Genomic DNA, 23,791 nt, shown 5'->3' with positions numbered 1-23,791 from the left:
TATTAATACACATTGTACTGAACGTGGCCTTTCAGCCGTTCTCTAGACTGCTGGCTCTGTCTACCACGCAAGGGATATAGACGTGATTTCATAGAGTGTGTTTGGTATAATCTGCAAATTCTATACAGATATACGATTTAGTAATAAAACATGTGAAAAAATAAAAACTCTTATATTTAAGTACCGCTTTATTACAATGTTATGTCTGTTATCGTAACAACACTACAAATCTACGACTCTTTCTCTTCTTGTCGATACCAGCGCCATCTTTTTTCAGAGTCATCAACTCTCCTTCTTCCTCTTAAACAGTGCTGTGAACTTTCCCGGCTCATATGTCGGCATGAATGGAAGATAATAGGTCCATTTCCACCTAAAAATAATAAAATTAATTAAGAACTATTCACAAGTCTGTCTGAAAAAGCAATACTTAGTTGGTGTCGTAATAATTTTGAGTACAGTCAGTCCAAGGTTTGAACCAAGATATCAAACCTGTCCGTCTAAAAATCTACCTGTCAACATGTATCAATATGTTTTTTCTAAGTTACGTACTACATTAGTTCAAATGCTATCTTTCATAATATCTATATTTCAATGTATATAACACAAAATATGATCTTTTCAATGCGGGTTAGGTTCCCTTGCAAAGGTTACGATGGTCAGATTTCTTTAAAAAAAAAGATTCTTTTAAAGATATAAATAAATAAAATAAATATAAATAAAATAAAAGTACGTTACGTGCGCGTTCAACACCTGTATTATTTATAAAAATTCTTTTAAAGTGGTCATCATATCACTATTTCAATCTCAATTCTATCATAAAGCCAAACAGCTGAACGTGGCCTTTCACAAAACTGTTGGCTCTGTCTACCCCGCAAGGGATATAGACGTGACTATATGTATGTATGTAAAGTGGTCATAAATACCTTCGGATTAAGCTCATGCCGATTGGGAAGTCATAGGTGTCTCCTTCAGTGGTCACCGTGGTGGCTTCCAACGACATCTGTTGGGACCACGCGGCTAAACCTCGCTCTTCATCAGTGCCTGGGTGAGAGGGAGTCACATACTCGTACATCCTACTACTATTATAAAGGCGAAAGTTTGTATGGATGTTTGTTACTCTTTCACGCAAAAACTACTGAACCGATTACCATGAAATTTGGTATGTAGGTAGCTGAAGACCCAGAATAACACATAGGCTACTTTTTATCCCAGAGTTCCCGCGGGATTGATAGGGTTTCCATGCGGACGAAGTCGCGGGCGGCCTCTAGTACATACATACATAAAATCACGCCTCTTTCCCGGAGGGGTAGGCAGAGACTACCTCTTTCCACTTGCCAGGATCCCTGCATACTTCCTTCGCTTCGTCCACATTCATAACTCTCTTCATGCAAGCTCGGCGGTCACATACATACATACATACATAAACTCACGCCTCTTTCCCGGAGGGGTAGGCAGAGACTACCTCTTTCCACTTGCCACGATCCCTGCATACTTCCTTTGCTTCATCCACATCGGCGGTCACAAATAGAATAATCCGTGTTTCATTGCTGCCAAACGACTTATAGGCTATAGTCCTACAAGATAGCAGAAGTCACGGCCATACATACATATAGTCACGTCTATAACCCTTACGGGGTAGACAGAGCCAATAGTCGTGAAAAGTCACGTCCACGGCGGGAAAATATGCAGTGATGTCATGAGAGAGAAATTAATTTCGCGTTAAGGAATAGGTACAGTTGGGATGTTTCTGGCTAATCCACTGCTGGGAATGAGGACATCCATGAGAACGAGATGGAGTGGTCGTATTCTTTTTTTTATTGGTACCGGGAACCACACGGCACGGAAGTTCAAACACAATCTTTATTACATACATACATATAATCACGTCCATATCCCTTGCGGGGTAGACAGAGCCAACAGTCTTAAAAAACAATGATAGGCCACGTTTAGCTGTTTGGCTTAATGATAGAATTGAGATTCAAACAGTGACAGGTTGCTAGTCTGTCGCCTAAATGAAGAATCCCAAATTTATAAGCCTATCCCTTAGTCGCCTTTTACGACATCCATGGTAAAGAGATGGAGTGGTCCTATTCTTTCTTTTCTAATAGTGTCGGAAACCACACGGCACTTCTTTATAACTTGGTCAAATTATAACTCGCGTGTTTTGTCGCTCCAGCAAACCTCAAAATTCTCACCAGGTACCAAGTTATCCAGCAGACACCCGACCACACCCCCAACGAGAATGGAGGTGGACAGCAGTACTTGCAGCACGGCATCCAGGGCCTCTACCCCTGTGTCAATGACCCCGCTGTGGACGGACATCCAGCGGGTCAGGACCAGGGGGAAGAACAGGCTGAACCCGATGATGTACAGGTTCCGAGAGCTGTTCAGGTCCACGTACTGGAGGGCCGAGAGACCTGGGGTACAAATGACAAAGAATTTATTACTTTGAACTGATCTGGACTGAATTGGACTGAACTGGACTGGCCTGGACAGGACTGGTTTGAACTGGACTGAAATGGACTGGTCTGGAATGGACTGGACTGAAAGGACTGTACTGGACTGAAATAGACTGAACTGGACTGAACTGTACTGTACTGGACTGAACTGGACTGAACTTGACTGGACTGGACTGGTCTCGACTGTACTGGACTGGACTGGACTGAAAGGACTGAACTGGACTGGACTGGACTGATCTGGACTGAACTGGACTGAACTGGACTGAAAGGACTGGCAGGACTGAACTGTACTGTACTGGACTGGACTGGACTGGTCTCGACTGTACTGGACTGGACTGGTCTCGACTGTACTGGACTGGACTGGACTGAACTGGACTGAAAGGACTGTACTGATAGGCTTATAAGCTTGGGATTCTTATTTTAGGCGATGGGTTAGCAACCAGTCACTATTTGAATCTCAATTCTATCATAAAGCCAGACAGCTGAACGTGGTCTATCAGTCTCTTCAAGGCTGTTGGCTCTGTCTACCCCGCAAGGGATATAGACGTGACTATATGAATGAATTAATGAATTCTCAGGGGGTAGATATCAAACCTAAGGGCCCGCTAAAGACCGCAACTAATCAGCATGTTGAAAGATTTAGCAAAGTTCAAAAATGAGATTTGATTGATTGAGATGAATTTTTTAAGTATTATTTTTTACCAAAAGCAGATATCATTCCGAACATAACGCAGAACAGGCCTCCCACGATCGGCTGCGGGATGATGATGAAGACCGCACCAAGTTTCCCCACCACGCCTTGGAGCACCATCAGACCAGCGGCGTACTGTACCACACGTCGGGATCCCACCTAAAAACGAGTTGATTCCTCATCAATTATTGCATTACTGAAGTTTACGAATGTAGGGGTTCTTGGCAAGTGGAAAGATGTGGTCTCTGTCTACCCCCTCCAAGAAAGACGCTTCATTTTATGTATGTATGTAAAATCAAAGGTTGCGGAGGTCAGATGGGAGTCGCTTTTTGTAAAAACCTGACTCACCCAATCCAGGGCCTATGGTCAAAAGCATGATGAATAATTTTCCCCGTTTTTTTTTTCACATATTCCATTATTTCTTTGCTCTTTATAGTTGCAGTGTGATGTTTTATAGTCCAAAGCCTTCCTCGATAAATGGTCTATTCAACACAAAAACAATTTTTCAATTCGAATCAGTAGTTCCTGAGATTAGCACGTTCAAACAAACAAACTCTTCAACTTTATAATATTAGTATATATTTGAAATTAAATCGTAAAAGGCGATTAAGGGATAGGCTTACAAACTTGGGATTCTTTTTTAGGCGACAGGTTAGCAACGTGTCACTATTTGAATCTCAATTCTATCATTAAGCCAAATAGCTGAACGTGGCCTTTCAGTCTTTTCAAGACTGTTGGCTCTGTCTACCCCGTAAGGGATATAGACGTGATGATATGTATGTATGTATGTATGTATTTGAAATTACATTAGTGAAATTGCACCACAATTATAATATTTACCTTGGTAACTCCAATAGCGCCAACATTTTCTCCAAAAGTGTTGGTGCCGTTCCCAGATCCCCACAGCCCAGCCAGCACCGTCCCCAGACCTTCGGTACCCAGGCCACGGTTGATAGCATGTAATGGAGGAGGTGGTGCCGCTGTATGGGGAAGAAATGCCACAAATTCTATCAATATTTATGTATTTCCAGTACCAATAGAAAAAAGAATAGGAGCACTCCATCTATCAATATTTATGTGTTCCTAGTACCAATAGAATAGGAGCACAGATCTCTTTCCCATGGATGTCGTAAAGGGCGACTTCGTAAAAGGCGACTAATAGCTTTATATACTTGGGATTCCTCTTTCAGGCGCTGGGCTAGCAACCTGTCACTATTTGAATCTCAATTCCATCATGAAGCCATGCAGCTGAGGCTTGGCTTTTCAGTATTCTCGAGACTGTCCGCTCTGACTACCCCGCAAGGGACATAGACCATTCTTAACCCATAAAAAACGACATTAAAATAAGTTTTCACTTCAAAATCTTACCGCACATCCTGGCGGTGGTGGGATAGTAACTGATGGACTCCACTGTGCAGGCAAGCACTCCAGCCAACATGCCCAACACCCCCGCCACGCTGACTGTCGGCACCCCCCACTGACCTGTCAAAAATAATATAATATACATAAAATAACGCCACATTACCAGAAGGATTAGCAGAGATTGCCGAGAGCAGCAGAGATTTGCCGTGTGGTTTCCGGCACCAATAAAAAAAGAACCACTCCATCACGTTCCCATGGATGTCGTAAAAGGCGACTAAGGGATAAGCTTATATACTTGGGATTCTTCGTTTAGGCGATGGGCTAGCAACCCGTCACTATTTGAATCTCAATTCTATCATTAAGCCAAACAGCTAAACGTGGCCTATCAGTCTTTTCAAGACTGTTGGCTCTGTCTATCCCGTAAGGGATAAAGACGTGATCATATGTATGTTAGCAGAGATGACTCGTAGCAAGCTATAGACTACGAGATGTATAGCCACGCTGCATTGTGGGGGTAGGCAGGCACTACATCTTTCCACTTGCCACGATCCGTGCATACTTCTTTAGCTTCATCAACATTCATGAGTCTCTTGATGCAAGCTCGGTTCCGGAAAATTTTTGATCTGACCTTTCCTCGATATGATCAAGGTTTTAATTAATTAAGGTTACTTTTCTCAGAACAGTCTATCTCACGAGTATATTATGTATGTACTTACTAAATTAAAATTAATTGTGCCGTGTGGTTCCCGGCACAAAAAAAAAGAATACGATCACTCCATCGCTTTCTCGCGTTAAAGGCTAGGGACTAAGGGATAGGCTTATTAACTTGTGATTCCCGCGGATGTCGTAAAAGGCGACTAAGGGATAAGATTATGAATATGTGATTCTTCATTTAGGCGATGGGCTCGCAACCTGTCACTATTTGAATCTCAATTCTATCATTAAGCCAAACAGCTGAACGTGGCCTATCAGTCTTTTCAAGACTGTAAGCTCTGTCTACCCCGCAAGGGATATAGACGTGACTAATTGTATATATGTATGTAAAACAAAATTAAAATGTATACGAGTAAGTACGAAGGAAATAAGTCGTCGCATAAGAACCTTCTTTGCAGTCGATTAAAAATCCTTTCAATAAAGTCGTTCTCCAACGATAACCAACTTTAATAACGATGGAATCCCACTGAAATATCGATCGATCCGTCTCCATAGCATTTAATCCGATCGCAATAGTCTTTGAAGAGAACGTTCGGGAATAATTGTATTCCGTCCCGACCGCCATTTTGTTTTACAAGATAGTTAGCTTATATACAAAATTCTCGTGTCACAATGTTCGTTCCCGTACTCCTCCGATACGGGTTGACCGAGTCTCATGAAATTTTGTGAGCATATTGGGTAGGTCTGAGAATCGGCCAACATCTATTTATCTTACCCCATAGTGATAAGGGTTGTTCACCCTTAACATGTTTTTTTAACTAGAAATTACTTAAAAAATATTAATATGGCAAAACAACGTTTGCCGGGACAGTTGCGATTGTCAGTCTTTTCAAAACTGTTGGCTTTGTCTACCCCGCAAGGGATATAGACGTGATTATATGTAGGTTTTTGCGCGGAGTTTCAGTAACATAAATTCAACCCCGAGACTCTCTAGAGATTAATCAAAAATATCTTTTTTTGGCCACCACACAAGCGATATAGACGTGACCATAAGTATGTACATATGTATTATCTCTTTTTGTCAATAGTTTTAAGTTGGTGTTTAATAAAACAAAACAAAATCTTTACACTTTAAAATGGATAAATTAACTACCTGTGTTGCTAAAAATCGGTCAGTTTATTTTGCGTCGATAAATGAGGCTAGCTAAAGTACCACCTAAATTTTATTTCCTTACAAATTGTTTTCATAACTAAATAAAGATTTGTCCTTACCAGGATACGGTATCCGGAACCAGGGAGCGTCCTCGATGATATTGACCTTGAGGTCAGTCCTGGCCGGGTGACCTTCCGGGAACACGTCGGTGGCTGTCAGGATGCCGCAGATAGCCCACATGATGGTGATGGTAATGAGAACCTGGTGATTAAGAACGTCATTCGTAAATTTCAAATGGAAATAAAATATATTTTGCAACACTTTGACGATATAAAAATGGCTAAAAATTAATATACTATAGCAATAACGTTCATGGTAAAATGAAAACGTACCTATTTTTTCATGAGATCTACATATATTTGCAAATTGACGTCCGGTGAAAATGCTGCAGTGTAGTTTGTTCCGCCTCTTCTTCTACACATGCGCTTTGGAAGCGGTAGTAGTTATATAGTGGGCCCGGCGGAGGCAGCGTGGCCAGATATTTAGTACCCAGATAGCTTGCAGACCGCACCAGTGTTGGCAGCTTTCCTGTCCTAAGTCACGGTAATAAAGGCTGCCGCGTATTTCTCACGCGGTCTTTTCGTGTAACTCCGCAAATCATAAAACTTAAATCTACGAATAAAATTAACACTAAACCATGCCCTTCACACTAAAGAATCAAAGTAAATTTGCTCATTTAAAACGTGCTACCTTAAATTAGTCAAGATAAAATGAGTGGGAGAACCTGCCACTCACCGGGAACAGCTTGAACAGAGGAAACCAGCTGATAGAGAAGCCAGACCCTCGCTTGTACGACAGGGTGGGGATGTTCACTTTGTCCAAACATTGAGAGAAAATAGTCAAAAGGATGAACGTGCTGAAACAAGAGAGAAACATACATAAAATCACGCCTCCTTCCCGGAGGGGTAGGCAGAGACTACCTCTTTCCACTTGCCACGATACATAAATACCTACATACATACAAATAGAAACATACATATTATCACGTCTATATCCCTTGCGAGGTAGACAGAGCCGACAGTCTTGAAAAGACTGATAGGTCACGTTCAGCTATTTGGCTTTAAGATGGAATTGGGATTCAAAGAGAGAATAAATTATATGTATATATAGATAAATGGGTTAGATTTATTGATAAAGAGTTCCTTCATGAGTTAAAATAAAGGTACGTTACGTGCGCGTTTAATACCTGCAGTATTTATAAATAGTATTTCTTCTCTTGTCATCAAAAGCCCAAGACGATAATCATGAATATACATACATATGTATATCGTGTTTTTTTTTCCGCAATAAATTCAAGTCCTTTGACCCTTATTCTCATTATTTCTTTCTTCTTCTGTTTTAAATCAATATGGAATAAATACTATCTATTATACATATACATACATATAATGTACATGTGACGATATATTTAAAGATCTACATTCACTCATATAATATATTATAATGTATGTACTTGTAAACAAAATTACCTTACCCAAATCAGACAAATGAATCCAAATATTAATGCAGTACACGTTCTGTGTGTCAACGCTGCGCAATATCAATTTGTGATAAAACAAACGAGAGATGTTCTGTCCGTCCGTTTATCAGCAGCTTTTGTTCCCACACAAAGCCTACATAAGGTCCACATATATATATGTATATATACAACTACCTTGCTGCATTGTATATGGTGTGTGTAAGGCATAGGCGAAGGGCATTTGTTGATTTGAAATTACATCTCAATCATAGCTTATTCCGAATTACATATATTCACGTCTATATCCCTTGCGGGGTAGGCAGAGCAAACAGACTTGAAAAGACTGATAGGCCACGTTCAGCTGTTTGGCTTAATGACGGAATTGAGATTCAAATAGTGACAGGTTGCTAGCCTATCGCCTAAAAGAAGAAGTAGTGTTGTAGTTATGAATTTTGACTTTATGCCGTGTAGAATTAAAATTCTTTACGGCATAAAGTCAAAATCGGTTTCTAAAAACAGTTCTAGTATACCTATGTATACTATGATAATATAGTTGAACATCTGTTAAGAAAAATGACACACGGAGTAATTAGTTTTCGAAAATAAAATTGAGCAGTTTTCGTTTGTGATTTAAACCACATATACGCCCCTTTGTGCTCAAATATCATCTTCATTGAGTGCAATATCTAACAACGGGAAAATTTAATCCAACTATTGTTGTCTGAACTTAATTAAATGTGCTTGTGACCACGTGAACCTTTATCTATGTATATAGAACGTAGATGTAGACCGAACTAGATAACGTTAAAATCTAGTGTTTTTTAATAATTTACGCACATTTACTGTAGCACAGGTAGTAAACTTAGTTCTAAGTAATTTATTTGACGTCAACCAATGTTGTGAAAACAAAAGATATGACAATTATTAAGTGATATGAAGTATTCTATAATAATAAACAAAAATGTTAAATTTGAATTTGAATAATAAAAAAGTGAAACAGCGATAGTAGTGTTTCGCGTGTCATACTTCTGGGTCAGTTCAAAAACGTGAACTTAAAAATGCAAATTGAATTTGAAGCACTCGTTCTATATTCAAAACGTTAATAGTTCAAGCAGATTCTGTATTTGTTCTTTGATTTTTGAGATTACTATAATTTAAATTTATTTAGAGAACGTTATTTAGAGAACGATCGGTAAGGTTATAATGAGCGATGCGTAGAAAGGCACAGGTTCGAATCCCACCCCGGCCATGTACCAATGACTATTTTTGAAGTTATATATTAGTTTGAATACTAACCGATGCTCTTAGGGTGAGGAAAAACATCGTGAGAAAACCTGCACATTCATGCAATGAATGTGTAGGTAACCATGATTGATCCAATATGGGTGAGGTTCTCCTTCAAAGGTTGCAGAGGTAAAACGTAAGTGGGTTCTTGTAAAACCTGACTTACCCAAACCAGGATAAATGACCAAATTTTTCAACCTTGCTACTCTCCATAGAGATGAGAATGGAAGCAGACTATAATAGTCTTTTTTGTATTAACGAGTACATTATGAATGTGGACAAGTCGAAAGAAGCATGCAGGGAAATATATAGTCTTTTCATGACTTTCGGCTCTGTCTACCCCGCAAGGGATTACGTGATAATATGTATGTATGGAAATATATAGTCCTTGCCCTTCCGTCCGTGGTTTTATGTATGTATTTAGGTTTTTAGAAAACAAAATATTAGTAAAAATAAAAAGTGGGTGCATGCCTAGACTATCCCAATAATTGAATCTCACACGAGTCGCCGCTGTCCTGTTTGACAGACACAGAGCAAACGTAATGGACACCACAGAGCAGTAAAATGCTTGGCTTCGGGCCCAGCGCGACGTCTGAGCTCTGTGAAGGTATTTTATGAAGATTGAATACTTAAATGAATCTGTGGCGCAGAGGCAGTGCGCTTGCCTATGACACCGGAGGTCCCGGGTTCGAATCCCGGCCAGGGCATGATGAGAAATTACCTTTCTCTGATTGGCCCGGGAAGTATATAAATTATAAAATTATACTCGTAGTATCGTTGAGTTAGTATCTCGCAACACAAGTTTCGAACTCACTTCCAGGCTAACTCAATCTGTTAAATTCGTTCCGTATTTATTTATTACTAACTGTGCCCGCGACTTCGTCCGCGTGGAATAGTTACTTTGACCATCATTAAAGCTCTAAATGAATAATTTTCCCTGTTTTTTTCACATATTCCATTATTTCTTTGCTTCTTATGGTTGCAGCGTAATGTTATATAGCCTAAAGCCTTTCTCGATAAATGGTCTATTTAACGCAAAAAGAATTTTTCAATTCGAACCAGTAGTTCCTGAGATCAGCGCGTTCAAACAAACAAACTCTTCAGCTTTATAATATTAGTATAGATTATGAATAATTAATTAATTTTAATAACCTACTATCTCTCAGCTCTGCATGTTCCCAATTAAACCCTCAACAGAAGGGTTTCGAGGCCCGGGATCCGCCTGTTGCAATTTTAATAACCTGTTTTTAATGTACTATTCGCCCTACTAACATTTTATAGGAAAAATATTTTTATTTTTTTATTAGTATCGATTAAAAAAAGTTAAAAATTAATTTTAATTTAATTAAAATAAAAAATTTTAACATTTTTGTCGTGTTAAATTTTTTTAACCAGTGCCATGTGGTTCCCAGGACTATTAAAAAAAGAATAGGAACACTCCATCTCGTTCCCATGAATATCGTAAAAGGCAAATAAGGGATAGGTTTATAAACTTGGGATCTTCTTTCAGGCAATGGGCTAGCAACCTGTCACTATTTGAATATCAATTCTATAATTAAGCCAAACAGCTGAACGTGGCCTTTAGTCTTTTCAAGACTATTAGCTCTGTCTACCCGCAAGGGACGTGATTATATGTATATATATGTATGTATGTAAAACAATTTTAATTTTGCCAATTGGCAGAAATACACAAAAACTTCAAAGGTAACCTAACCTAAACATATTTTCCCACGGGAACAAAATCCCTGCGCAAAAGCTAGTCGTTTAAAAGTGTTAACTAGGTAATTATTACACATGGTTTTTACCAACGATGCATTCTAGTGTAACTTAATAAAAACTTAACATATCACGCGAATTTTGTCGCACGAGAAATTCTACTCATTAATATGAAAATTCTACATGACCTATATTGAGTTTATAATGACGGGTGCACTTATGATTTCAGGAGTACGAAACCCACATATCGTACGCGTGTAATTTACGCGAAATTATATCTTAAATACGAAGCAATAAAGCTGTAGTGAGGTGTAATTTCGTTGGTAATGATTGTTAGTTATTACGTAGGTACAATGTTGTTTAAATTAATTTCAATTAAAAACTTTTTTTTTAAATAGAACAGCTTCCAATCGCAATCCGCTTTTTTTTTAATCGGTCATATGTCCAATTGTCCTAAGTGTAACAAACACTTTCCTCAAAACAGCATCATAATCAGTTCAGCGAAACGCGAGATAATCGCGGACAACAGTTAAAAAAGTGTCTTAACTTCTTTCAATTTCTTTTGTGATAACGTACAAATTTTAAAGCTTCATCCACATTCATAACTCTCTTCATGCAAGCTCGGCGGTTTCGGGCATTGTGGATGAAGCGAAGGAAGTATGCAGAGATCGTGGCAAGTGGAAAGAGGTAGTCTCTGCCTACCCCTCCGGGAAAGAGGCGTGATTTTATGTATGCATTTGAAGCTCCTATAATTAGTGGCAGTCGGTTCTCGAAGGCTGTATTAAAGCTAATCCGATCTTAATCTGAAGATTGAAAGGAAAACTAGTGTCTAAAGACACTGGTTTTCCTTTCAAAGCTTTCAGTATTGTTTTAACTTAAGAATAATACCACTCCATCTATTTCCCATGGGATAGGTAAATAAACTTGGGATTCTTCTTTTAGGCGATTGGCTAGCAACCTATCACTATTTCAATCTCAATTCCATCATTAAGCCAAACAGCTGAACGTGGCCTCCTACTCTTTTCAAGACTGTTGACTTTGTCTACCCCGTAAGGGATAAAGACGTGATCATATGTCACATATAATAAATACACTACAGAAGCATCTCAGATATTGTTTGTTTGTAAGTTAACTCTTTATCTAAACTAATATTATAAAACTGAAGAGTTTGTTTGTTTGAACGCGCTTATCTCAGGAACTACTGGTTCGAATTGAAAAATTATTTAATTTGTGTTGAATAGACCATTTATCGAGGAAGGTTTTAGGCTATATAACATTACGCTGCAACTATAAGGAGCGAAGAAATAATGGAAAATGTTGAAGAAAACGGGTTAAATTATTCATCCTTGTAGGCGTCAATGATGCCCAAAATAATTATTCCACGCGGACGAAGTCGCGGCCACAGCTAGTTGCACATAAAAATAAATTTATCATATTGATGGACATTATGCCTGTTCCAGTGCCGTGTGGTTCCTGGCACCAGTACAAAAAAGAATAGAACCACTCCATTTCTTTCCCATGGATGTTGTAAAAGGCGATTAAGGCTTTTATAGACTCACAAACTTGGGATTCTTTTTTAGGCGATAGGCTAGCAACCTGTCACTATTCGAATCTCAATTCTATCATTAAGCCAAATAGCTGAACGTGGCCATTCAGTCTTTTCCACACTGTCGGATCTGTCTACCCCGCAAGGGATATAGACGTGACCATATGTATGTATGTATGTATGCCTGTTCCACTTACAGGTTGCTCGGAGTGAGCTGAATGACATTGCGTCGGGATACACAATCAATAAGACTTGTTGCATCAGCCGGAGCAACGACCTCTGGTACAAAAGGCCTTATGGAAAAGCGTACAATACGAGGTCTTTGTATTTAGCCCACTGTACCTCCGCGTTACCTACTAAGTTGCTTACAATACATACATACACATGGTCACGTCTATATATAGAGATAGAATTGAGATTCAAATAGTGACAGGTTGCCAGCCCATCGCCTACAAGAAGAATCCCAAGTTTGTAAGCCTATCCCTTTTTCGCCTTTTACGATATCCATGCTAATGTAATCGAGTGGTCCTATTCTTTATTTTTGTGGTGCTGGGAAGGAACCACACTGCACCTGTTAAAAAAAAATTAACACGACTTTTTTTTAGGCTTTCTCTCAGTCGCCTTTTACAACATTGGTCTAAAGTGCCAACTGTCTAAATTTAATTTAAAGGTAGCTTAGCGAAAAAAAACACATTACATTTTCACATTGGCTTAGAAGGAGATTAATAAGGGATTAATTGGTAGGAGAAAAATACGCGAAGTCCCTAAAGTTATTAATATAATAACGACGTAATTGAAGTAATAATGAGCCATCATTATAAGTTTGGAGCAACAAGTGGAAGCTGCCGACGTCATAAATCACGAAACTTTGGGCTTGCTCAACTTATATTATAAACAAAGATGAAATTAAGTTACTTTACTCTCTCATTATTAGGCACAGTAACTTAGGACACTAGCTGTTCAATTCAGGGATCACAATTTAAAAAGAGTAATGCAACCTCATTGGTTTAATTATAGTAATGGCTGGTAATAGACGCTAAAATTGATGTTAAAAAAAAAGAAAAGAAAAATTAGAATTGTTTTTGATTGCATAATTAACTATTATAATATTTAAATAATCGAGTTCACTGCTTTTAAATCATAGTTTATAATTCAATGTAATGAATGAAATGTATTGCATTTAGTTCAAATTACAGTGTACCTAAGTTAAGAATCTAAAGTATGTTTGTTATTTGTTTCACACAAAAAGGATCCCATATTTCAGCGGTGCAATAAACACTAGCTTCCCTTCACTCTCGTGGAAATTTTCAGAAAAAGTTTTTAATATTTAACCTCGGCCTATACTCGTAAATTCATTTAAAAAATTTTAAGGTTCGAATGGCAGAGAATGCCTTGTGGTGTTAAGTCCACCTGTTGTACATTTTACGTGCAAAAAGTTTAAATAAATAATTAAATAAATTACATTACAAAGAATCCGATTGTTTCAGAGGTTTAGCTGTGAAAGCTTAAGAGACAGAAAAACGTTGCGCGTGTTAATTTTACGTGCATAAAAAATAAATAACATAATATACTAGCGACCTGCCTCAACGAGTACCTAGCTCTTATACATCTAAACTTCTTCTTGAATACATACATTTAGTCACTTCTATATCCCTTGCGGGGTAGACAGAGCCAACAGTCTTGTAAAAACTGATAGGCCGCGTTCAGCTGTACGGGTTCATGATAGAATTGTGATTCAAATTGTGACAGGTTGCTAGCTCATCGCCTAAAAGAAGAATACCAAGTTTATAAGCCTATCCCTTAGTCGCCGTTTACGACATCCATGGGAACGAGATGGAGTTGTCCTAGTCGTTTATTTAATTGGTGCCGGGCATCACACGGCACTTCTTGAGTCTCGCTATAAAAGAACTGCATCAAAATCCGTTGTGTAGTTTTCAAGATTCATACATACAGACATAGGGACTTTTGCGCCGTATCGCTTTTCATCGATTAAGTACATCACTATTTTTAACATAAAATGTAAAAGCCTTTTATTACCTACTCATTTTTTTCAGAAGACTCCTAGTTATTGGCTGTCACAAACAGATAAACGTGATATTGCATTTATCTGTTTCTGTGTTTTTAGTACAGTAAATGGCGATTAAGATTTTTATTCTCCAATTTCTAATATTGTTTATTGCTGTTTGCAGTTTTACGAGTGGCTTGGGAACACTTTTATGGCAGATCCAAGAAATGTAATGAAAGTAAGAATTACTCATGCCCCCGCTGACGTCATTTCTAAGTAGAAACTTGAGTCAGATTCGAAACTAGCCACTAACATACATACATAAAATTACGTCTATATCCCTTGCTGGGTAGAAAGAACTAACAGTTTCGAAAAGACTGAAAGCTGTATGGCTTAATGATGGAATCGAGATTCTACTACTAGCTACTAAAAATTTTATAAACACTATGTACTGTTCCATGCCCGCTATAATTTTTTTAGTTTAACCATCTTATCCGGAGGGATAGACAGAGACTACTTCTTACAAATTGCCACATTCTCTGCCTGCTACTTAATCCGCGTGCTAAATCAATCTTTTTAAACAAAAATCAAAAAGGAAAAGACCTTTAATCAAAAAGGTACGTTTTGCATAGTTTGTCATATACATAGTTACTACATAATATTGGCATTTTCAGTTTGATTAACTTGTCTACCCATTCCCATTAGGGCGGGCCCCCCCTTTTCTACGAAATTGCATAATGAAAATATACCTTACTATAGCATAGTAATACCAGGGTTGCATGAATCACTAGGAGCATACATTTTAAATTCATTTTAAAGTTAGAACGTGGGCGCGCCCGGGAATAAAAGGTCAAAGGTGAACGGCATACTAGTACAACCGACTCGATGCTCCATCGATTCGCCTCCCTGTTGTGTGTTACCTCCTACATATCTATGTGTTGTTGGTAGATATTAATTTTAATACACTTACAACTGCCGTGTGGTTCCCGGCACCATTACAAAAAAGAATAGGACCACTCCATCTCTTTCCCATGGATGTCGTAAAAGGCGACTAAGGGATGGGCTTATAAACTTGAGATTCCTCTTTTAGGCGATGGGCTAGCAACCTGTCACTATTTGAATCTCAATTCTATCATTAAGCCAAATTAGCTGAACGTGGCCATTCAGTCGTATCAAGACTGTTGGCTTTGTCTACCCCGCAAGGGATATAGACGTGACCATATGTATGTATATGCACTTACAAAAATACAAGCTTTCCTGAGAGAAAGAAAATAGTGTGTGAGCAAACAGCTTTTATTCCCATACAGATTATTAAAAGTCAATCAAGGGAAAGGCTAACTTGAGATTCTTCTTTTAGGCGATGAACTAGTAACTAGTTGAAACTCAATTCAGCTGAACGTTCAATACAGTCAACCCTAATAGCTGACTGGTAGATAATGCTTCTAGCATTTAGTCCGCCAATTGTGCTAATACATTTGTATTTTGTACAATAAAGTTTAAATAAATAAATAAATTACAGTCTTTTCAAGACTGTAGGCTCTGTCTACTCCGCAAGCGATAAAGACCAATCATGCCTCTTTTCCGTAGATATAGAGGCAGAGATCAATCCACTTTCCACAACTATCGTTCTTCTTATAAACACGTCGGTTTAAATTCAGTACTTACCCCTTTCGATAACCGTTTTTTCGTCTTGGCTTGAACCACAAATGTACCTGTTAATTTAGTCCAAAACAAAGCTTACCCTGCAGCTATGCCCCACTGTTGTGACGCGGCGGAGGCGGCGTGGTCGAAGAGTGTGAGGCCCACGAGAGCTACAGTCGGAGCTATGGTCAGAGGGGTCACATAGCGGAGCAAGGAGCCGATCACACCGAAATATCCTGAAATAAAAAAAAAAGTTGTTAACACAACGCCGTGCGGTTCCCGGCACCAATACAAAAAAGAATAGGACCACTCCATCTCTTTCCCATGGAAGTCGTAAAAGGCGACTAATGGATAGGCTTACAAACTTGGGATTCTTTTTTAGGCGATGGGCTAGCAACCTGTCACTATTTGAATCTCAATTCCATCATTAAGCCAAATAGCTGGACGTGGCCATTCAGTCTTTTCAAGACTGTTGGCTCTGTCTGCCCCGCAAGGGATATAGGCGTGACAATATGTATGTATGTATGTATGTTGTTAACACAAAATTGGTCTACAAAAAATTTTAGAAAACTGTAAAATATCGGTGTGAGTAAAATGTGATACTCGGCACTTAGGTAAGAATAGGACCACTCCATTTCTTTCCAATGGATGTGGTATAAGGCGACAAAGGAATAGGTTAACTTTGACTTTAAAACTTATAAGTCTTCTTTTAGGCGATAGGAGTGCAACCTGTCACTATTTGAATCTCAATTCCATCATACGGCTGACAGCGGTCTCACAGTCTTTTCAAGACTGTTGACTCTGTCCTACCCGCAAGGGATACAGACTGCATTAATTCCTATATGTAATCTGTGAACATTTCGTTAAATAAACTCACCAAGAAATAACTGGAACAGCGCAGAAACGGCAATTGCTCCTGACAGTTCACACATCCTGGTCATCCAGACTATTCTCCTGTCTTCCTCGGGCATGGCGACCAGGGCGTCTTCAGATGGACACTTCCAGACGGGAAGACCTAGGATGGCCAGCGTGGGCACTAGGAACGAGATGGTGCCGCCCTGGACGATGGGGAGACGGCAGCCGAAGGTCGCTTGCAACCAGGTTATGAGGCCTGGAAATACATATTTACATACATACATACATATGGTCACGTCTATATCCCTTGCGGGGTAGACAGATAGAAAAGTCTTGAAAAGACTGAATGGCCACGTTCAGCTATTTGGCTTAACGATAGAATTGAGATTCAACTAGTGACAGGTTGCTAGCCCATCGCCTAAAAAAGAATCCCAAGTTTGTAAGCCTATCCCTTAGTCGCCTTTTACGACATCCATGGGAAAGAGATGGAGTGGTCTTATTCTTTTTTGTATTGGTGCCGGGAACCACACGGCACAAACACATATTTTATGTATATACATATTTATATACATAAAATCACGCCTCGTAATTTTTAACCGACTACGGCGAAGCAGGAGGGTTATGGTTATATGTATATGCAACCACAGCCATCCGTTAAACATATTTCTATGAATATGACGTATAATTGATAGTTTGAACATAATAATTTCAGCGGAGACTATTTTCTTGTTTCGTACTTTTTAGAGAGTTTTAGTAATCTGTATTTTTATAGAAAAGAAAAACAACCACAATTAATGGCAGAAGATTGGGAATAAATATACCTATTCGTAGTAAAATGAGGAAAATAACTTTACATCTGTGACGATTCTCCAGTAAGCCATCTCTCTTAATAGACATTAAACATCAATAAAACAAAATGGCTTAAAAGATAAGCCGGCCTTTGTCTACGCGTGACATAAAGATTACTGTCTCAATGTCTTATATAAATACTGCATTTACCATTACTACTTGTGTAATATGTTCGCTTATGTAAGTATGTATGTTTGCCAAAGGGCATTGTTAATTCATCTTAACATTCATGCTCATTGAATTCATCAATTTTTAAACCCTGACTTGACATCGCCATGAACGCAAAATTATTAATGAGATTTATAGAAATTGAAAACGGATTGTCAAGACAGAAATATGGGTTATAAATCGTGCCACAGACCTAATATTAAAGAGATTTAGCGTAACTGTGAATTCGCAAAGATGAGAAAGGCATTACAGTACCTATATACTCTTTTTGCCGAAGAGCTTGCCTAAAAATATTGTCTTTCCCATGGTTTTCGTAAAAGGTGACTAATGGATAGGCTTATAAAGTTTGGATTCCTTTTGAAGGCCTGTCACTAATTCAATCTCAATTCCATCATAAAGCCATACAGCTGAACGTGGCCTTTCAGTCTTTTTAAGACTATTGGGTCTGCCTTCCCCGCACGGGATACAGACGTAAGTATATGTATGTATATGCTGCGTTTAAAGAGTCTGATTCCTGTAATATATCGAGCTACCGCTTCTAAATGTATTTTACCTCAACGCAGTTTATGCATTATTTAGGTCAGGTCAGTGAACCGGCCATCGCTTCCTGTTAATTGCAAGCCATAAATTTTCGAAAATGGATGTATCAATTATTGTCCAAAGTTCAGAATGTACCTATGTCAGGTCAAACGTTGTCGATGAACTTAGCAAAAGGAAATTTATAGTGATTTTCTTTTGAATATTTTTTATAATTTTGCAAGATTACCAAAAATTCTGTGGCTTATATACATATAGCCCGAATATACAGATTCATAAATACATACATAATAGTCACGTGCATATCCCTTGCGGGGTAGACTTGAATGATGGTGGAATTGAAATTCAAATATTGACTGGTTGCTAGCCCATCGCCTACAAGAGGAATCCCAAGTTTCCAAGCCTATCACTTAGTCGCCTTTTACGCCATCCATGAAAAAGATATGAAGTAGTTCTATTTCAAATTTCGGAAAACCACACGACATGCAGACATGCATTCATGTACCTATATACATAGGTACATACATAAAATCACGCCTCTTTCCCGGAGGGGTAGACAGAGACGTACCTATATTCTTGGAAAATATACGACTTACCTGTGACAAATATCATGGTAGATATGATGTTGGACCTGTCAGGGTCTGTGTCTAGCATACAAAGCGCCGGGCAGAGGATGAACGGGATGGCCACTATAGCGCCGATCATCGTCAGGTAATGCTGCAATAGACATCGGAGTGGGCAGGGATTCCACCCGTACTTGGTCGATATCCCCCACACTTCGGAACTTGCGATTCGCCAAATCTTATATCATGTGGACCGATGTGATTTGGGATTCCCGCATCTCTCTTCCCCGATAGATACAATTTGGGGATTTTCAAGGCAAGAGTGAATAGGCATTATTTGAGTTTGCGTGCACCTTAAGCATCTCTTGCTTACCATCAGGCAGATTGATGTTGAACGAATTGAAATCTTTAATAGATTATCTTAATTATACCTTTTTTAAATTCTGCCGCCCTGGTATATAGCGGCATTGTTGTTGCTTGGAGTACATTGGCTTAACTTTAGTATAATTTTCCTTTTAAATTATCATTAAGACTGCCTCTCTTTCCTAATAAAAGATATTACAAACACAAACTTTCTACAGAAAAATGATTTCTGGTAAGGGAATTAGTAGAGGGATTAATTCAGACGGAAGCCGCTTCGTATAAAAATCTGACTTACTCAATATCGTCGTCAAAAGTGCATTACTAGCTCATCTTCAGAGCTGTGAAAATGTAAATGCTACTAACGCCAGGAGAAAGACCAAGATTGTTTGTTATTACGAAGTCTTCCCAAATATTATAAGTATTACCTGAAGAGCCATAAAGATGCACAGATACCATGGCGGCGTATCGTCTATACCGTATGTCACATTGCTGGTTCGACCTACATCCCCGTTCTGCACGCCTGGTACTTCTTCAGGAGCCTGCATACAAAAAGAATGAACAATATCCGAGGTGGTGTATAAGTTTATCTTAATTACCTTACATTACCTTACATTTTTTATTTTATTTTTTATTTAATATATTGCCTAGTAACAAACACAAACTTATAAGGTATTTAATCTCGATGTTTCTTTTTTGGCCAGCTCAACGCGTTTTGTTTATTCATCTATGGAATTTTAATTATTAAAGTTGGCGGCAGTGGTTTTGAAGGCGAAGCGAAACAACGATGTGGAAAAAACTATTGGATAAAGGATTATCGTTTTACTACTACAATTCATGTGTATGTAATCTCCAAATTACTATATAATAATAGTAGATATCTATGTTTACTTACATCTGCACTATCCACAACGCTATAAGAACATTCACACTTGTTCATTTTTATTTAAAAAAACAATGACTTAGCACTAGCCACAAAAATATTTCCTATCAAATAATTAATCAAATAAATAGCAATGCATTCATTTACACACGCGAAATAATTTGAAAAAAGAAACTTTTTTTTTGCTCAGGCTCGACTATTCCATTGTTTCGTCAAACTAACCTTTATCGGTAAATTCGCTGCGATTGCTTTATTTTCAGTTGACGCGTTTCATATTCCGTTTAACGGATTTTAATACCTAATTTCTTAGCCGTAAAATATACAATGGTGTAATCCACGTTTTTTGACTGTACCTATTATAAAAATGTAAACTAAGAAGATTGATGATATTTACATATAGGTACTTACGGATCTCTGTCACACGTATAATATAATTATCCTTTACCACATTTTTAAGGCTTAATTGTAACCCTCTAGAATTTATAATCATAACTTCCCAGGGGGATCGGCAGAGCTCAATCCTTTCACCTGCCAAGATCTCTCTAGACATATTATTTAGCAGAATTGATCCGAATTGTCCCCGAATTAATCAAGGTACAGTCCTCTAAGTTTCAACGTTCCTTTTACGCAAAGTATATCTGAGACTAGCAGCCCGCCACGGCTTCGCTCGTGGTACCTTACATAGCCTATAAGACCCGCAGATAACGTACCTTTTAAGCGGTGAAAGTAGTTTCATGATCGGTTCAGCATTTTCGAAGATTAGCCCTTACGAAATAAGTTAGCATAATACCTACATATAGTCACGTCTATATCCCTTGCGGGACACAGCCAACGGTCTTAAAAAAATGAAAGGCCACGTTCAGCTGTATGGCTTTATGAAAAAAGAAGATTCAAATAGTGACAGGTTGCTAACCCATCGTCTTCAAGAGAAATCTAAAGTTTATAAGCCTATCCTTTAGTCACCTTTAACGACATCCATTGGAAATATATGGTTCTATTCTATAGTGCCAAAAGCCACCAAACTTAACATTTTTATAATTTATAATATTAGTATTTATATAGCGGAGGAGTTACAGGAGATGGTAAACTGTATGCATGAAGCTTTAAAAGAGAAAGGAATGAAAGTGAACGTAAGTAAAACTAAAACACTGGTTTTTGAAATGGAGAAAGAAATGACAGCATGTAATATTTTGATTGGAGGAGAAAAAGTGGAGCAAGTGAAAGAGTTTGTATATCTAGGATCAAAGTTTACATCAGATGGCAAGTATGATAGTGATATTGAAAGGAGAGTGAACGCGGGGAACATGGTGAATGGAGCTTTGCATGCCTTTATGAGCAGTCAGAAACTATCCAAAAAGGCTCGACTGGCTGTGCACAGGGGCGTGTTGGTCCCGACATTAATGTATGGGAGTGAAAGTTGGGTATGGCAAAAGAAGCATGAAAGCAGAATAAATGCAGTGGAAATGAGAGCGTTAAGGAGTATGATGGGTGTGAAATTGAGTGACAGGATAAGGAACAGCGTGATAAGGGAATGTTGTGATGTGAAAGAAGATGTAGTTACAGGAATAGAAAAGGGTATGTTAAGATGGTTCGGTCATGTGGAGAGGATGAATGAAAGCAGGTTGACTAAGCAGATATACAAGGAGAGTGTGGAGGGAAAGGTCGGAGTGGGAAGACCTAGACGAACGAATCTTGATCAAATTAAGGACGTCCTGGTAAAGGGTCAGGTCAAAAGTACCCGAAACCGCCGAGCTTGTATGAAGAGAGTTATGAATGTGGACGAAGCGAAAGAAGTATGCAGAGATCGTGGCAAGTGGAAAGAGGTAGTCTCTGCCTACCCCTCCGGGAAAGAGGCGTGATTTTATGTATGTATGTATGTGTATAATATTAGTATAGGTTTTTTAAAATTACCGTGTCTCGTAAAATATTCTCCAGACCAATCTGAATATTGTGGTGGACCATTTTTGCTGCAAAAAACAGTATTATGATTGAGAACAAGCAGAAATCTAACGTGATACAATCAGAAGTCAGACTCGACAATCACGTTTAGGTGAATCATCAAATATAGCTAAGAACAATTAACACAGGCTTAATTACCTTTCAAACAAAAAATAAATTCAAATACGTCGGTTCGTTCGTTCAGGAGTTGCAACGCCACAGACAGACAGTCCTCCGTTCGTTTTTTCGACGAGGGTTAAAACTACGACGTATATTTAGGAAGTAGGAAATTCCCTTTCGGCAATTTTTTTTTGTTCTCAGTTTGATTGACCTGTAAGTAGTACTTACGTACTTACTCGTATGTATGTTTGTCCGCGATTATCTCGCGTTTCTTTGAGCCGATTTTGATGCGGTTTTAAGGAAAGTATTTGTTACACTTAGGAAAAGGTTTTAGAAATTGAACTGACTTCAAAAAAGGAGGATATCGATTGAAGGCTGTTCCCTTTTTACAAAAGTTATCTTGTTATTAAAATTATTTAATGAAAAATATCAAAGGGAAAAATACTTTGCTCTATAGAAATTACTTTTGATATTCTCTCTGTTTATCAGATTTTAAATTAAGTGCATTATTGGCTTCAAATATTTACCTTTAAGAAACTAATAATTCATAACTAAAGTATTAAAGATTGCGAAAAGTTTGCGACTTAGATACATGTCTTTAGGAACATTCATCAATTCATTTCCTCAAAAAATTTGGAGATATTTTTTTTTATAATTAATAAAAGCCCTTACCAAATTATCAAATATCAGCTGATCAGAAATCGGAAATTGAAACACAAAAAAAATACGTAACACACAAGGTACCCCATTTAATTCCAAATGACAACTGACACATTACACTATAAAGTGATGTCTACAAATTAACAAGTCGAGATTGTATTGACAATACACGACCTTCATCTGTTGACTTGAGATTTTATTAACTGTAGTAGAATTCCACTTAATACATGTAACTACTACTACTGCGGGTATGATCCAAAATGGTAGATTCCAAATTCAAATATTTATTTGCATAATAATGTGAGTACAAAGAGGTCTAAAACTTATCAGATCTGAATTATAATATTAACCCTTTCGGATATAGCAAACATTTATACAATAGTCATATATACTACCGCTCTCTCATCTACTTATGTGAAATAAATAAATTACACCTACATACATATATATAATCACGTCTATTTCCCTTGCGGGGTACATAGAGCCAACATTCTTGATAATACTGATGGGCCACGTTCAGCTGTTTGGCTTCATTATAGAATTGAGATTCATATAAGGTGACAGGTTGCCCGTCGCCTTTTACGACATCCATGGGAAAGAGATGGAGTGTTTCTATTTGTGCCAGGAACCACACGGCACCTAACCTATACACCTATACTTAGTATTTAAATATAATTTTATTAAATAACAATATTGGCTATTTCTACGCCGCAATGGATATAGACGTGAGTATATGTATGTATTTTAATAAAACGTACAATTTTTTTTTAAATCTTTAAATGTCGGACGGGACGGGTGTAGTGTAGCTAGGTGTTGTAAAAACCTGAC

General features: G+C 38.1%; 1 protein-coding gene across 1 annotated transcript; it reads right to left on the bottom strand.

Annotated features, from left to right (window-relative positions):
• Window positions 1–181: 181 nt before the first annotated feature.
• LOC106142344 (solute carrier family 23 member 2) lies at window positions 182–23,091 on the bottom strand. The gene is made up of 14 exons (XM_060946892.1): window positions 22,976–23,091; window positions 22,157–22,212; window positions 19,791–19,904; window positions 19,036–19,156; window positions 16,908–17,141; window positions 16,131–16,266; window positions 7,115–7,235; window positions 6,439–6,580; window positions 4,519–4,632; window positions 3,991–4,130; window positions 3,162–3,309; window positions 2,196–2,417; window positions 924–1,041; window positions 182–370 (listed from the first exon to the last, which is right to left on the bottom strand). The coding sequence occupies exons 2-14, from the start codon at window positions 22,205–22,207 to the stop codon at window positions 283–285; spliced, it is 1,749 nt and encodes a 582-aa protein (XP_060802875.1). The 5' UTR covers window positions 22,208–22,212; window positions 22,976–23,091; the 3' UTR covers window positions 182–282.
• Between the last annotated feature and the right edge of the window lie 700 nt (window positions 23,092–23,791).

The sequence above is a fragment of the Amyelois transitella genome, chromosome 12, assembly GCF_032362555.1.
Source record: "Amyelois transitella isolate CPQ chromosome 12, ilAmyTran1.1, whole genome shotgun sequence".
Taxonomy (NCBI): Eukaryota; Metazoa; Arthropoda; class Insecta; order Lepidoptera; family Pyralidae; genus Amyelois; species Amyelois transitella.
The sequence above is the reverse complement of the archived record's forward strand: the minus strand, read 5'-3'. Positions and strand labels throughout refer to the sequence as shown.